Source organism: Colletes gigas, unplaced genomic scaffold (assembly GCF_013123115.1).
Source record: "Colletes gigas isolate AHSC1104 unplaced genomic scaffold, ASM1312311v1 Colletes_gigas_Sc00008, whole genome shotgun sequence".
Taxonomy (NCBI): domain Eukaryota; kingdom Metazoa; phylum Arthropoda; class Insecta; order Hymenoptera; family Colletidae; genus Colletes; species Colletes gigas.
The window spans coordinates 3407096-3424661 of record NW_025106637.1 but is presented as its reverse complement, the minus strand read 5'-3'; the positions used below and the strand labels follow the sequence as shown (position 1 = coordinate 3424661).

Below are 17566 nucleotides of genomic sequence, written 5' to 3'. Positions count from 1 at the left end.
GAGTGTCTAAAATTTATTGTCTGAAATAAAAATTGTTTCGTCAGATTTCTGGTTGCTAGAAGTATTTCCGGAGAGAATCGTTACTGTCGCGTCTAGAATCGTTGATATGAAATAAAAACAGCTGGAAGGAAGAAATATGCTACGATCGGACAACAAGTACAATATTTGATAATATATTGTCACGCTTTAAAGTTGAAAATGTTCATTTGATTTCGAAAAATCTGAGCAACCAGTTGAAAACACACGCGATAAATAATGTAGCTGTATAATACTATCGCGAAAATATTTGATGGCTGTTATTTTTCCCGGATTTCCGAATATATGTAGTCGAACAAAAGCTAAATAAAATCGTTAAAATGGATATTTCAATCATTTTGGTGCAAAGCGGGAGATTGTGGGGCAAAACAAACAATACATAAAAGTCCAATTAGAATCCACGTTTTTTGTACATATAAAATGTGTTGCAACGTAATAATTCACTTCCATAATTGGAACGTAACTTTTGGACGACGTTCAGTCAGCGAATAAATGATCTTTTGATAAATTTAAAATTTCAATTTGAATATATGGACCTCCAAAATAATTTAATTTGCACTTTAAAGAGGCAACTTACACTTAATTCGTAAAAATTACTAGAGTATATTACTGGGTAGATTCAGAAATGTTCGCAACGTGTATGAATTGAGAATCAAGTGAATGGAGAAAATGACAGCTGTAAAAATGAAGTAACGATGGCACAGGGCGTGGAGACGTACTTTAAATTAATAAAACGACATTCCAGTCGCAGACAAGATTCAGAATCCTACAGACGCGTATGGAGTACGTCGAGTGGCAATTTTTCCGCCCCTTTGTGATTCGAGAGAAATGCGACACTCGAAACGAAGCAGGATTTCGATTTAACTCGGATCACCTACATCAAAGCTTGAGAAGATTATATTTTTCTAGAAAAAGCCGTGGTCTTTTTCGCGTGAAATAAATAATTACTGTTGACGCGATGTGCAGTTACCGAATACATTCTACATGTAATTAAATAGGGTATAAAATAATCGGAGGGAAAGTAAAGCAACCAAGCGTGTTTCGAAGGGGATTTTTTGGAACTACGAGAAGCAAAGATCCAAGAATTTCGGACAATTTCGCGGATTAATGGCTGCAATGAAAGACTCGAAGCTGCGGGAAATTGACGTCATTAAGAAAGAAATTCGCCACGACCAACGATCTATGCTATTCGTTAATCACTGGTAGGAACAAGCGATTTAAGGACAACAATGAACAAAGGTTCCAAGGAACGTAACAGGACCTGTACCGGTAATTACTTGCCATTCGCGTAATTCAGCTTCTTCGAAAATTCCACCTTTTCCTCGACACCGTGTCGATGATCCAAGAAATTAATTGCAGAGAAATTCCTCTTTTTCAACGATATTAATCAAACTGCAGAGAAACTTATTCCTTGCGATAGTTATCGGAAATTGCGAAGAAAGAAGAATTCGCTGGCCGTAGACGGGCAATCCTTTAATTAGAGCAACGAATGGTGGAGAAAATATATTCACTATTATAGGAATTATGGCTCTTCGAAAATTGAACCACTTTTATGGGGGTTTCCTCACTTTACGGGGTCAAGGAACAATTTTTCAAATATTTTTGTAATTTCTACATATTCTCCATAAAAATACGCGTCGTTTGCTTTTTTAAACATTAAAATCCTCCAATCCGTTCAAAAGTTATGATATTTTAAAGATACGCATGAAATTTCAGGGAAACATATCGATGGTATGGTCAGACAGTATATTTTCAATAAGGAATTTTTTTCTCAAAAGTGCGTAGGATTTCGGGGGTATGTCTATTCACCGAAAATGACTGTAATTGACCCCCGCAACCAAAAATAATTTTTTTAGAATGATTTGAAATATTTTAATTTTGTCGAAAAATTTCACACCTTCTCGAATTTTTTTCTAGAAAGTGGGTAGGATTTCGGGGGTATGTCTATTCACCAAAAATGATTGTAATTGACCCCTGGAACTGAGAATAATTTTTTTAGAACGATTTGAAAAAATTTTTTTTCGCCCTAAAAATTCAGGGAAACATATCTGTAATATGGTCAGACATTTCGGTAAGGAATTTTTTTCTCGAAAGTGCGTAGGATTTCGGGGGTATGTCTATTCACCATAAATGATCGTAATTGACCCCTGCAACTAAAAATAATTTTTCCAGAATGATTTGAGAAATTTTTTTTCGCCAGAAAATTTCCGTCAAGTTTATCATAGAAAATTGTTTCCGAGTTTTCTCGAAAGGGATAATGCTTCAAGAATTTTTCGAAGCATCGAGGAATCGAACGAATATACGAAACTACGGGCAATTGACATACGTGTCGATGCAAGGTTCGGTTCGACGAGCCAGCTGCGTAGTCTCGCGTCAGCTAAGCGTAGTGTTCTGTGATTCGTCTCGTGCTCTTCGAGCCGATATTGTTCTCGACGAGGACTGAAATCCGCTCGAGACAACGGGACACGCCGAACGAAGCAAGCTCTGGCTCAAGAAACTTGAAACGTCGCACGTGCCGTTCCCCGGCAGATATTACACGACACCGGACATTTCATCTTGTAATGGCGAGTTGGGTCCGGGGACGCGGTAATTTCGGCCGAAAGGGCTCGAAGCCCGATGAAATTAAATTACGCGCACCTGACGTGTCCATCGTGATCGAGGCTGCAGTGAAATCCGCCCCGAGACCGTAAATTCCCAGGGCTGCTAAGCGTCGCGTTAACAGGCAGTCCTAATGAATTTAATAATGAGAAAATTTTCATAATACGTGTTAGCGTCGGCGCTTTTTTTAATAACGATAACAATCTTCGCTGCTCCTATCGAGAAAGGATGTACATAATTATACTCTTTCGACACTTTCGATCACACTATTTGACTATATAAAATAGAGTCCCCATAGACTCTGGTGGAACATCGAGGAAGCATTGTAATTCTTAACGTGCACGCGATCGAAACGTTGGACACATTTTAATCTTAAATAAGGTTTCGAGTGTCTAAACGACACGTTTTCGTTATCGACATCGATTTGTAAAAAGCGAAGGAAATTAAAATTTTATTCGAGACTGATTAACGTTGCTAATGGTTGCTGGTTTCAGAAAATGGGTTCGGTTCACGGTGAGGAGTTGCCTTTCATTTTCGGGGCGCCGTTGGTGGATGGTCTGGGCCACTTCCCGAGGAACTATACCAGGTCTGAAGTGACACTCTCGGAGAACATCGTGCAGTACTTTGCTAACTTCGTCAGAACTGGGTGAGTAGAGAGCGATCTTGATCGGCCGTTGAAGTGGTTCTCGTTCCAACTGGCCCTACTTTCCCTCTGGGTCTTAGATTAGTTATCCAAGGACATACATTTTTAAATTAATCCTCTCCCTTCCACGGTATTACGACCATACCGAAAGTAACTGCTCCCGAGTACGGAAGAACCATTTTAAATCTTATTTTCCTATTCAAACTTAGCCAGAGCGACTGAACAATTGAATTCGTACTTGTGTATCTAGCTGGACATAAACCAAAAACACTACATTGCATATGGTTTGTATAAAAGTTACACTACATAAAAACATTTGATGAATTTATGTGCAAAGGTAATACAAAAACGATTTTAATTCATTTCCCTTTTATCTTACATTGTATTCTATTATAAAGAAATTATGGTTCACGATTGAAACAGATACGTAACTGGAACAAAGAACCGATGCTGAAAAATAAACGTTCGAGATGCCTGGCGACGGGTGAATGGTTCCAACAGGTCGGTAATTCGAAATTCGAAGGACAGCCGACAGTAAATGGAGCACCGTGGGACGGAAAGTGGAGAAATTTGAATTTCGCGCGGAATCGCGTACGACGCGAGGTCTTACTTTAACGACAAGCTAAACCGCACGATCGTCGCGTGGAATCCATTCTTTCGCCACTTCCCGGCGAGCCGTAAATTTCAATTTTCGTCCGAGAGCGCACCGGGAAACCAATCTTTCTCCCTTTGAATCAACATCGACGCGTCGCGAGAGAGCCGGGGCACCCGCTTGCGCGGAATCAATTTGCGAACAGCGCGAGTCCAGAGGGAGGGGGAAAAAAAAAAAAAAAAAAAATAGAAAAAAGGAGATCGCGCCACCCGAAAGGTCTAATTTTCCATATTCATGAACGACACACGGGGTAAAAGAAACGTCCATGGTGAGGGAGGGAGGGGGGGAGGGGGAGGAAGTGGTACGCGAACCGTAGACAGAGAAACAGAGGGGGGCGGATTAGAGCGAAAATATTTTTCGAACCCCTGGCCGGGCGTTTTACGGTCGTACTGAATTTCTGATCGAGCCGCGAGTCGACGGTATTCAAATTTACAGATTAACGAGCGCCGCGGAAAAGAGAAGAGACGCGACGCATCGTTGATACGCGGACGAAATCGAATTTCGAAGCGTCCGGCGTTCCGGCTGCACGAAATTAAATACGGGGGATTTCGAAATATTCTTTCAAGGGGTTACGCCACCTTTGTCAGTAAAAAAAGAATCCGTAGAAGTTTCGTTAAAAGAAAGTAATACGAGGACCGGTCAATAAGTCCTTAGAAAAAGATAGAAAAGCAAATTATTTTAGGTAGATTTCTTTGTTATAGTTCAACGTGATCTCCTTTTAGCTCTATACTTTTTTAAGCCGTCTGAAAAGTAAGATTTCGGAAGGTCCTCAAAATAGGCGGTGACCTCCTCGTTCGACGTGAATCGAGCCATTTTTTTAAGTTTGGAAATAAAAAAAAGTCACTGGGGCCCAAATCTGGTGAATACGCGTGGATGTTGTAATAATTCGAACTTTGATTCCATGATTTTGGCCATCGAAACTGCACAGGTGTGCACCCGTGCATTGGCTCGATGCAAGAGGAAGTTTCTCGCTTCGATCGACAATAAAAATGAAACCATGTGGTGGATATAACTGAGACTTTGACAGTGAGTCATGGTGCTTACTAAAAACAAACCATTTTCGAAAATAATATTAGGTCGTCTCGTAAGTTCGTTCGATATTCTGAAATTGACTTGTCGATTCAGGAGATTTCTGAAATTTGAAACGTTCATAGAGATTTTAAACAAATATAATAAAACCGAATATTGTAAAAAATAATATACAACAACCTCCAGGCAAAACAATGCAAGTAACGTTCCGAGATAGCAGTTTCATGAAGCTGCACAAATAATATCGAGCAATCAATCTACAGAAACCATGCAAATCATATTTATATTACCGTTTCATAGAACTGCGAGTGCAAACATAAATGCTTCGCGGAACGCTCTCGGTACTCGCGGAAACAATTTTCCCCCGAAAATTTTATTATTGACTTCTCGCGCTCCTCTGCGTTTCCGGTATCGCATTTTCACGGATGAATTATGTTTTATTAATTATCGAGCCCCGCATCTCGTTCGGACAGAAATTTATTCAGGCTATCGGACTCGCGGCCCGAAATTGAAGGAAAAATGCACACGAGCCACGACGTGTACGCAACAACAACAAAAAAAAACACACAAAACATTCCGATAAAATATTCATTAACGGAAAAACGAATTTATCTGACCATCAAACATGCATTCACGTCGGGCAATATATTTTATTTCAATTTCGCCAGCCATTTTTCTACGCATTTCTCGTTTACTGTTTTCATTTCAAGCTCGTTTCTTTTATGCAGAGTGTCGACGAAATTGTGATACCTTTTTATACTGTTCTGCTTTTTCTGATCTTCACTTCTTTACTTTTATTCAACAAAATTGTTATATACTGTATATTTTATTCGAGTTTCACTCTTTACCTTAAAAATTACTATTGACCAACCAAAAGGAAACATCTGCTTTTCTCTAAGTAGAAAGTTTTCCTTTTTCTAGGATGAACCTTTGAATTACAAGTTTCACGTGGCTAAAAATTGGTCGAAATTCGAGGAACATTTTCCGATTGTCCGTGGGAAACTGTCCGTAACGAGATATCGCTTTTAAATACATGCCTGGACGTCGACTAATCACGTAGCTGGTGCACGCTCGTCCTCACGTCCCCCCCCGGCAAGAAGACGTACAATAACAAGTAATTTCGGCTTGCGAGTTTAGATACAACCACGTACACGAAGACATTACGTGATGCCTGCCCGCGCGGTCGTCGTCTACGTTTTCCTTACGTGACGCCCGTGCACTGAAGTCGGGAAACCGTTCCGCGGCGAATAATAATTCATTCTCTTCGTTCGCCACGAGCTGCGGCAATATCCGAAAACGCTAGAACTTATTCTCGCGAATGAAATAAATTTCGACGGGAAGTTTAATTACGCAACGAGCGCAACGCGTGGTTTCGAGGCAAAACAATCGTTCCGCGAGCTAAGTTTAAAGGTTAATCGCGGGCTCGGAATAACCAGCAACCTTTTCCCTCCCGACATACTTTGACGTTATCGGTAATCGATGCAGCCGATAACATGGAAAATAATTACCGAAAGGAATTGTATCTCCTACGTTTAACTGTTCTCCTCTAATTTTTTCTGTCAACGTTCTGGCAGATCTTCGTTCTTTTATTTTCAATTGTTCTTTGAGGTTATTTGTTTAGTATTGTGTCTGCGTTTCTAACAAATTGACCCGCCATGACTCTCAGTTCCCGTCTCTTTTCTTTCACTCGTTCCGACCCTCTTCTCTGCTCGTCCCTGAATATGCAAAACCGTGCTTGAAACGAGCCGATGATATTTCAGCGTGGCCCTCGCCCCCGCACGACGTAAATTTCGCTTCGACAATACACATCCCCCAACACACTACTGCGCGGATATGCACATGCATAATAGATGCGCGCGCGTATATGTAACGGTTGCAAAGTCGAGAATTGATATGTGGTAATGTGATTCCCGTTTTCGGTGTAACGATCTACGAGCGGACCTTTAACGATCGACAAAGAGATGAAATAGGGGTTGCGCGCTACGCGTTCTTCTTAAATCTTGTACAAGGTCGGTTGAATCTTCGCGCTTCGCGAGTTCTGCCAGTTCCTACGAATTATTTCCCGTAACACGATCGATATATTTCGGAACATGGGAAGAAAGAAGCTCGAAGAACCGATTTTTGAAACTGAATGCTTAAATTCTAATTGAAAAGTCGCCTGACTCGAGAGTGTGGTAATATTCATAAAAATTAAAATCCTTTTACCCGATAATTATTTTAATCTCGTCCATTAGTAGCAGATAACGACCTTTGTACTAGATATTTAAATGCATCTTTGGTACCTTTGAACAAGAAAAAAAAGGAAGTGCTACACGTATCGTAGGTAGACGACACTCATCTCAAAAAGGGTCGTAATTTTGAACGTCACAATCGATACTGAAACGCGTATTGGAGAACACTGTATATGTTTATACTATCACAATCTCCCCCTCGAATCACGTGCATCGAGGCGTTCTGCTTCGTTTACATCTTCCATAGCCTCCCTGCACTTATACTTCCTCAACCCCCCAGTGATTTCCTTGTTTGTTCGCTGTGATACGATTTACGTCTATCCTTGCTTGTTGCTATCAAAAATTTGTATCTTCATTACTCTCGAGCTGCCTTCTTTCGCACATTTTGCCATTTCGATTTTTATTTAGCGAAACAAAATTAAAGAAATTGAAACATCGATGATTTTGCGTTACACGCCATTTATCTGGTGCACTGGATGCAGCTGTGGAATTTCGACTCAAAGAAATTCAAACACGCTCGCGAGCACGCCTTTCAATTGCACGCAAAATCCGGATGAAGCGATCGAACGATTTTGAAAGTCAATTCTTCGGCACACAGACAGATTATGCAGTCTCTAAAATACATTCGCAACGATTTCCTCGACGTCGAGCAACGATCGACGCGAGAGTCCATTGTCTACCGCGAGTGCTCTCCTCGAGATAGCCATTTTACATTAAACCGGGAATACAAATGGCGAAGGTGATCAAAATTTCAATTCCTTCTTCCCCCGTCTTTCTTCCACCGCGCGCCGTTCATGTATTATTACCGAATCCCGGGGATTCCGGTAAACCGAAGGCAAAGACGATAGAACAGAGTTTTCGTTTTCAACGTGGACCCCGCCTTGGTCAGCTCCCTAAGGGGTAGAGGGGGTTACCAAGGATTATAGGAAAATTGGACGACTTTCTCGTAAAGGACTGGCTTCGAATATGGTCCTTTCGCCGCGACACGATCGTGCCAACGAACAGCGCTGATCCTTCTCGCCTTCTAGGACCGTCTGCGTTCGGGAACGTGACGCTGAACGTTGCAAATGGAATATCGATGAAGTCCGCGGCGATATTTCACGCGGTGAAAACCCCTGTAAGAGCACCACCCATTCCTGACCTACGAAATTCATTATTAGAGACAAACGCGAGAAAAAACAATTCGCATTAAAAATCTGGAAGCCTCCCTCTAATGTCGAGACTGATCGTTGTGTAATAATAAAACCTGAACTGGTCATTGAAACAAATTTGTTTTTCTATGTTTACAAGGTTACAAGTATCCGTGGCAACAAAACGATTCGCAAAACGGAAAGCTATGTGGAATCGTGACGTGATAGAGCGCAGTTTCAGAGGTAAAACTCAGTCGTTGATGCTAGTGTATATACGAAATATATGAAAGATAACCAGATTGCCGGAAATCGAAATTTCGTTATCTCTTTGTTTGCAAACCACTGTCCCGGATGGCTTCCATTCGGTCCCGTCCGTTTAAATGCTAATTTTATTTAGATATTACAGAAATGGCGGCCAGCAATACGATCGTATTGACTCCGATTTAATCCGTGGTTTAGGGCACGAATAAGGACGATGGCGCCGCGTAATTTCCACGACACTGGACTTGATTGTTACGAAAAATCGGAAGTATATTTTCGAAATATTTTGTGTCTATTGCGCTCTGTGTACCTTGAACTTCTTTTCTACGCGGTTTATTAAGAAATATTAATATAAGCCTTGAGTACTTGCGAGAGAGCGTAGTTGTGGATCGTTCAAGAATCTGCGATACGCAGTTAAGGTAAACGTCAGAACATAAATTCGTTGAAACGTCTGATGTCCTGTAGCAGATTATATTCCCATGGTACTCGGGAGATCCTCTGTTGGCCATTTATCCGAGTATTTAATTCGAACCGGCAAACTACAAATAGAAACCGAAAGGCCACGTTGAAAACAAGCGCGCATATTAAACTATTCCTTTTCGTATTTCGGGCAAAGTGCTCTTTCCACCAATTATGACGGAAGAATGTTGTGTTTAACATACCGCGTAATTTCATTCGCACATCGTCCCGATCAAGTTTCGCTCACCGGAAAAGCCAACAATTTCAATTTTGCAACGCGGCCGCCCTCGAGCGACTGAAATATTATTCGAGGTCGCGTTCCCCGTGTGCGATGGAAGCTTGCCGCGAGGAAAAATTCAATATTATTTCGACCTCCGGTTTTTCCGTCCGTCCCGCGTACGCGACATTGCGGCCGCGCATCGATCGCGAACCGCGGGCACCGCCGATATGTATCGAGAAAGAGCTGCTTTTAAAATAAATAGAAGAGAAAAGGGCCGACGGCTGTGAAAACGCGCGAATTGCGTCAACGAGCCGGATTCGTCGCTCGCGGAAATTATTTGTCGACGGTATTCCCTTCCGCGGAACCGTTCGCGTTGATGGAAACGCGAATGACACGCGCACAGATCGCCGTGGAAGCTCGAATATTTGGGATTCCAACGACGTCAGTGTTAACGAATCGCTTTATTTGTCCGTCAAACGCGAATCTCGGACACCTTGTCTAGTTTCGCGATTGAAAGAGAGAAAGTCAGACCTGTCCGCCTTCGGAGCCACGCACATACTGCAATTCCCCAATGTTGGAGCATACAATCAATGCAAATCAAAGTACGGGTCTTTTATAACGACGTTGAAATGAATATGCAATAAGTGAACTTGTATGAGGCAACAAGTTTTGAAGGTAAACGTATTTAAAATGAAAAGACTCGTGGACAAGATTGCAGAAAAGTTGGGAAATAATACTAGAAAACAATTGTTGATAGAATTCTACCATTCTCTAACGTTATGGTTAAATTTGTGACAGACAATATTAGTTTCACTTTTCAATTGACAAAGGCTTGCAATCATTTATAATTGCAAACAAAAAACTTCCAAATTCACGATTACGTACCATCCAAATCGCTAATATATGTTACCTTTTTTTTTTTTGAAATCATCAATGTTTTAATGGACGTCGAATTTGTTTACTTTGCCGAAACGACCGAGAGCGCAGGACTGTCATGGTTTCGTATTTGACTTTTCACGTGTCAACGGTTTTCTAACTTCGTCTGCTCGATTTGCACAGCTATGCATACTTCGGATCGCTGAATCCTGGTCTCGTTTTTTTTGTCTGCTCAACCGACAGAGCAAGTAAAATCACCTGATCGTCCCTGAAACGACGACTGTTCGAATTTTAACGCGAATCAGATTTTATTCGCCTCGCAATCAGCACGCGTTGATTGTTAATTCGCGACAGAAACGAGCTCGTTCGCCCCGTCGACCGGTATTTTTTTTTTTTTTCGATCGTTCGTTTGATTAACGAGGAAAAAATAGTCGGCGTACGATTGCCACGGGGATGAGACACGACCATACTGGTTCGTTTTCGCCCTCAAAATGAATTATTTCGATCGCGAGTTCGAAGGCTTATTCGTTTTTGAGTTACGGTCAGAAACGGTGACGAATTGCGTGCATCTTGCGTGCATAAACGTTGAACTCGAATGCCTCGACGTTCCCAATCATTTCTCGAAGACAAGAGGAGTAACTCTTCTCTCTAAGGAAGTATTTTCGCAACGTCCCCGAGATACGAAACAGACCGCTCGTGCCAAAGAAGGCGAGGAACATAGTTCCTCGCTCGCAGTATCTTCCTCGAGGCTCGTTTCCACCGTACGAAGGAAGGAAGGAAGGAAGAAAGTCACTCGTCGCGTCTGCTGGATCTTTTATTCGCCGAAAAAAGCTCGACAACCCTCTCGGCTAGCCACTCGAGCTCGGATCGAACCTGACATATTTACTTTCTTTCCGGTGTTTCCCGGCGCCCGGAAGCGGAGGGCGCCTCGATGGCAAACTTTCCGAGTAAATTTCAATCCGTGATTCTTGCCCGACGGTCCCGCATACCCTCTCGCTGTCTATGATTCCCGTAGCAAATAGAAAAGTTCCAGTCCGGGTACGACTTTTCCACCGCGCGGGAGCCGGTTGCTCGACGCACACAGTCCGTTACTGGCCGCCCTGGAAACAATTTAAGTCGCCTCCTACCGGCCGCCCGCCCTGTCGCCGTGGAAACGTATGAACGCGAGAACAGGGAGGACGGGAGAAGGTGTCGGGCAAAAAATAAAAGCCGAACGATAAACTCTCGGTCCAAGAATCGGTCACGTGTGACCGTAAGTGACTTTATCGTCCATTCTACGGTCGAGTAAAAGTTCAGTCGGCCAACGGCGGCGATCCTCCCGGGACCGACAACCGAGGAATTACTGCCAGCTTCCGTTTCTCCAGGCGTGGCTATCCGCGATTAACCGACGTCAAATTAAAAAGCGACGCGAGAAAACAAAACACCGACGGAGCACTCGCGTCGCAAAGTAATCGTATCAGAGACGAGGTATACGAATCGTGTAATTTGGACCTACTCCCACGTGTTATTCCACTTACGTTATCGTTACCGAAGCAATTTTCTACTAATGTCTTTGTCCTCGCTGGTAATTGTCTACCGTGTTTAAGATTTCGAATTGTTTCCCGTGACCTAATTAAGCAGAACTGCTATGCTTGTTTTCCTACATGGCACGAAATATCGAATTAGTTCCAAATATTCCAAATACAATTCCTTAATTGGTTAAAAGATGTTCCAGACTTACGAAAGACGAGTCCTTGCTCGATAGAGAATCGTGGGAAAGCAACATTTTGACGTTCGTTAAAATTGATGATTGGGGATATTTCCGAGCAGAAAAATGAAAGGCATCGTTCAAACGATAGATAAAATTTCGCTGGGGACAATTCGTGCAGTGATCGACGGTCGTTTGTAACTTGATCATAAAAGCGGGTATAGACATTTACAGTGAATTATATATATGTGTATAGTTGGAAAGCTTTCCATCTCTACTTTCAAAATCCACACGATCCGATAAGACAATATTCGACTTCATATATCAACATAAAATGGAATTAAAAATGTTTCGCTAATTATCGTGTTCGATCGCTTTCCCAATCAGCGGCTCGTTCAAACGGCGAAAATGGTGTCGTTCGCAATAAATGTGTCAACTAACAATAACACAATGCACAAGGCACCAACAAAGCTGCTTAAGGAATCATCGACGATTGCCTTTTCATACGTAACCGGAATAATGGCTCGTGTTCCGGCCGCCGTATCCGGAAAAAGATCACTATCGTTCGCATTTTCAAAAAGGTGAGTTCGATCGTAATCCCCGCATGAATCGGGCTCGTATCGAACGCGCACAATGCGACGAAAGTTGGTCCCAGGGTTTCGAAGGGGAGCTTTGTGTCATTGCAAAAAAAAAAAAAAAAAAAAAGAAAGAAGAAAAAACGAGAAGAGAGAGAGATAAAGGAAGGCAAAAAGAAAAGAGCCGACGTCTCTCAGCGAGAAATTCGCTCGAGCGAGTTTCGAGGCATAACCTTGACAATAGCCTTACCCCGGGATCCGGGCTGTTTCTCTTTTGAGGGGAGAGAAAAGTCTCCGGATCACCGGGAGAAGAGCATCCCCTGGTAGTGTCGTCTGCTCGCCAAGCTTTGTACGACGTCAGAGCAATCTACCGCACGGCGCAATCTCTACCTGAATGCCCTCTCCATTTCCATTATTGGGAAGGAGTTCCCCCCGGCATACGTGCAATGACAAAACGGCAGGTCTGTCTGTAATGGGTGCACGATCCACTCGTACCGCCGTGTACATTGGCTGTCCAGTAATCGACGTGAGGGTCGTTCCACGCCATATCGATCACCGTCTCCCCCCACCCCAATATCAGGATTTTGTTCAAATAGAAATATATTGCGGCCCGTGTACATACAGAAGGCGTTTCGGTCATGATTTTTATTAAAAAATATAAACCGTCACGGCAGCTTTCAACGATTCGAACGAAACTTGCCAAATTTCGCGATACGAATCGGGCCGTAATTTTTTAAGTTATTCAACTTTTCTTCGAGTATCTTTGCCAATGTTAGTTTATTCGGAGAACTCGTGACTATAATTCGGCTTTAATGTTTTTTATTTTGAGCTTCTTCAGTACTCGATGCACGTATCTCGCGATGCGCGTTGCCTTTTTATTTTTCGCGGAGATGCGCAAAACGTTACGTGTACAAATGTCGTACGTTCCTCGCATAAACATCCGTAGCCCACTGACGAATATCAGTTAAGAGCACAATGGAACGGTGTCTAACGGCAAATATATTACGCAGCTGTGGGAACAGTGAGCACACGCCACCGCCCATCGTCATCCCGCGCAAAATGATTACAAACGACTGCAACAAGAGAACGCGTGCATTCGACGTCGGCGCGGGCAGGAAAACGAACGAATCCATCATCGTTTCTTCCAATATTTCGCGAAACGAGGACTGGGCCCCGCGCCGCCGTCAATTACGCGACTCGTCGTCTACCGTCGAAAGAAAAAAAAAAAAAAAACGTTTAAACCGCAAAGTCCATAACGGACGGGGCTATGACGCGTTGAATCCAGGTGGGCAGAAGGGATAATCCCGCGGAGTTAGCGTCAGTCAAGCCTAAATTACGACGTGTGATGGCACGGGGTGCTGGCCTATTTGCCGTAAATTATGATAAACTACGTTACCGCCGGCCCGATAATAAATACGAAATCGATACCGTCCGTTATTTGAATTCGCGCGCGGGCGCGCGCTGCTACGACGCCATTGTGTAATAAGCTATTATCCGAAAATATCGATAGGCGTCGTTGTAATTGATCGAACCGCGCGATGAAATTAACCTTGTATCCTAACGCGCTAATGCGACTGTGAAGTTTTAAGTGCCCCGGTTCGCGTTTATTTATCGCCCGCCGGCGATTTAATGGACACTAGACATTGATTCTAATACGGAGCGCGCGAGCCACTGGATTTATGGTGTTTAAACGTTAGCCGGGATTCGGGGGCCGACGATTAACGAGGATTATTTCGCATCGAACCCAGGGGAATATTAAACGAGGCAGAAAGAAGCGTCGCGCGCGGCTCGAATCCCCTATAACACGGTTCTGATTCGTTCTGTTCGAGAATCCACCCCCTGTTCGAGACCCGAAGAGATTTAACAGTATAGTTACGAAGCAGAACAGGACGAGAACGGCTTATCGGTGAATTCTTCGAGAATAAACGAGAATACAGCATTAGAGGAACTTGTAGGTGTTCTGTTTCTCGCGACATTGTAATTCCAGATCGATTTTTTAACAGTTCTGGCCGCCAAATTGTTCTCGAACGTTTCAAGTAGAACGTTTCGATCGAATAAATATGAACAAAAGTTACTGACATTGCTTGATTTGGAAAAATATGAGTTACTTGTTTCTCTTTTCGTGTACGATATCCATGGTTTGCAATGGAAGGTAGAATTACAAAAGGGATTCGTTCTGTTCGCAGCAACAGGAAGTCAGAAAGGCAATTCTCGATACAACGAGTCCGCAAACACACGTTTCCCGCACCCTGATAAACAGGTTGCTTGATTTGCCTGCCGTTGAAGGGCTCCTTTTTTATTATTGATGGCCAATCGCACTGTTTGATAAATATGGCAGATTGTGTTCGGAATCGTAATAAACGACGAAGGAAATTCTACATGCAACGGAGCGCTCAGCTAACACGTTACAGTGTTTTACGAGCCTTCGTAACAATGCATGAAGCATGTATTCGCGAAGCCTTTTACATTCATTCGTTGAATTTTTATCTCCGTCTCCTTGTTTGTTCCGTGAATTCCTCGAAAATTAAACAACCCGTTTCCATCAGACCAGAATTGCTTTCAGTGGTAAATATTTGGAGTGCATTCTCCATCGATATAACGAAATATAACGATCTGTAATGTAAACAGACGAGACAATAACAAATTACATGGTAGAAATATTAATCAAGAAATTTTTTGGTTATTCCTCCCGTCCCTTGGACCCTTCCAGACGTCGAAAATGCTCGTAAAAGTCAGCGGTTTTTCATCGCGACCGCGAGTTGTAACCGAAAAAATAATTCGTATATACCATTCCACCAGATGCAGCTAGATCACGAGACTTAATCTGCGAGGATCTCAGCCCCGAAACACGGGGGCGCAGGGCATTAAGAACAGTTTGGAGGGGTCGTTGCCACGTATGTCTGTATTATGCGGTGTTTGCTGGTGGATTACGAGAGTAAAGTACAGCGGTCCCGCGACACTGTTTGCGATTGCCACGTTCGCGGTTATTGGGCCGGCGTAACGTTTAGTCCAGACGATTATGCTAAATTATTGTTTACAGGGGCCGTATACTATATGTCTATTTACCCAGACCAAGCTGCGCTGTTGGCCGATCGTTAACGGCGTCGTTTGTATGCACGCGATTCTACCGATGATGAAAAGTGTTTCAAAGCGAAATTCCGGCGGCGTAGAATGTGCACGCGCTGGAAAACGATTCCCAACGATTTCTTTGTCGAAATAAGCTCAATCGTAAATGGATCGTACCACCAGATGTCACGTCGAGTATCAAGTATTATAAGTATTATAATTATCGCGCGATAACGTAAAAACTGTGATTATTATGGAATAACGTATCTTCCTGTGTTTCTTTAACACCACGTACGGCTTACTAGGTTGTGTTGACAGTTTATTAAAGTGCAGTTTTCTCACGTTTCCACCCTATCTCATAATCCAACCCTCTCCTCTAATATTTACGCGACGTAAAGGGACATCCGAGAGCTGTGTTTATAGCGTATAAAAAACTATGCCAGGAGACACGTATATAGAAAAAGATGGCGGTAAAGATACTTAGAGAAATTATATCCACCGACAGAGGCCCGAGTCACGCTCGAAAGTTGTGTTCTCGCGTTCGACTAACGAAGACGAAGAGAGAAAATTGTTGCGGACGATGATTCAAAGAACACAGACTGGACAGCTGTAAAATGAATTCCACGGCGACGGTGCTGGTGTTTTCGCTTTATTACAGCTAACCCGTACAAAGGGAACAGGCATATACGTTCGGAACGTCATCAGGCAAAGGAACACAAAGCGATCGCGATGAATCTATAACGCAAACAGCCCTGCCACGAGTCACCCGGGAAACCTTTGTACGTGCCCCTTTCACACGGCACCGAGATCTTTGGGAACTCCGGCAAGGCCCCGGCCCGCGCAGCTCGCAACAGGTAAGTCGGTGGTTAGAAGGCTCTTCCGCTCTTGTGGTATGCATAATGGATGGGGTGGGGACGAGGATGGCACTGGGTGGCGCAAAGGGGAGCGAATCAATAGATGGCACGAGGTTACGCCGCGACGGAGGGAACAGAGGCCATCGGAGGGGATCACGCCACGCGGGGGTGAAAGGGGAAAACGATGAGATACCGATAATTCTGTGGGATAAATGGTCCGAAGAGGTGTGCACGGTTTGTCGATGAGGACGCGCCTAGCCTCGTTCGTTTAGCTCCGCGACGATCCAGGATAAGATCCCCTTCGTTTTCAAACGACGGAGAAGGGGTGCAGTATATTTGGAACACCCGAGTATGAATCTGGAAAACTACCAACGTTGTACAGAAAATCTTTGGACCAAAGTGTCGCAGTTACAGAAAGACACTAGTCGAGTCTGCATCTAAGAACATAGAAAAGAAAAACACTATTTTATACTGGTTGAAAACAAACTATATCGTGTTTGGTCTTATTTTGACCGAAATACTCTCACAAATACATTGGTAAAAGTTTCATTTAAAAAAAAAAATAAAAAATTTTCATCACCGATATTCGCCACGCTGTACACAATCCGCTCCGACGTGAAAAATAAACGAATTTGTATTCCGACCGTAGGATTTAAATGCTACGCGTATCGATGAATATTTTACGAATAACATATCCGATGAACCGCGTAAAGTTGCAAACGGTCGAGCGAATTGGCCAGCGAGTTCCGAAAGAACGTCGGAGACAATTTTCGTCGAAACGAGACACCTGCTTGCCGTTACCGCGAATTCATTGACAATTTTCTTTCAACGACATCGTGCTACCCCGATACGGACGATTCCGCGCGTCGAACGCCGGAGACGACGGTTCTGTCCGGCGTTTCTCTGTCCGCGCACGATATTCGCCACATGGTTCGATCGTAACTCGCGACTTATTACGTGCCCCGCGTTCATTAACCGGCGTCGCTTAAATTGCAAACAACGGCCGAACGCGGGACGAACTTTTAGACTTTTATCGACAACTTCGCGGGATCTAACTGCCGCCAATTACGTGCCGCGTCGGTTCGAAACTTTTAAAACCCGACTAACCAATAGCGATCTGCTTAACGGTCACGACCGTTCCCGGCGTTCACGTGCATAAACGAAAGTGGCGATTACGGTGCACGGCTAGTTAGCAGGACTCTTCCCGGTTCGAGTCGTAACAGTCGCCGACTGACTCCAAAACAAGGGC

The 17566-nt window shown here is 43.4% G+C and overlaps 1 protein-coding gene across 1 annotated transcript in view; it reads left to right on the top strand.

Annotated features, from left to right (window-relative positions):
- LOC122396981 (neuroligin-4, X-linked-like) overlaps nucleotides 1–17566 on the top strand; it is a 273670-nt gene that overhangs the window by 194172 nt on the left and 61932 nt on the right. The window contains exon 7 of the mRNA XM_043395780.1: nucleotides 3129–3280. Coding sequence (XP_043251715.1) covers nucleotides 3129–3280 — 152 coding nt within the window. The remainder of the gene's footprint in view (nucleotides 1–3128; nucleotides 3281–17566) is intronic.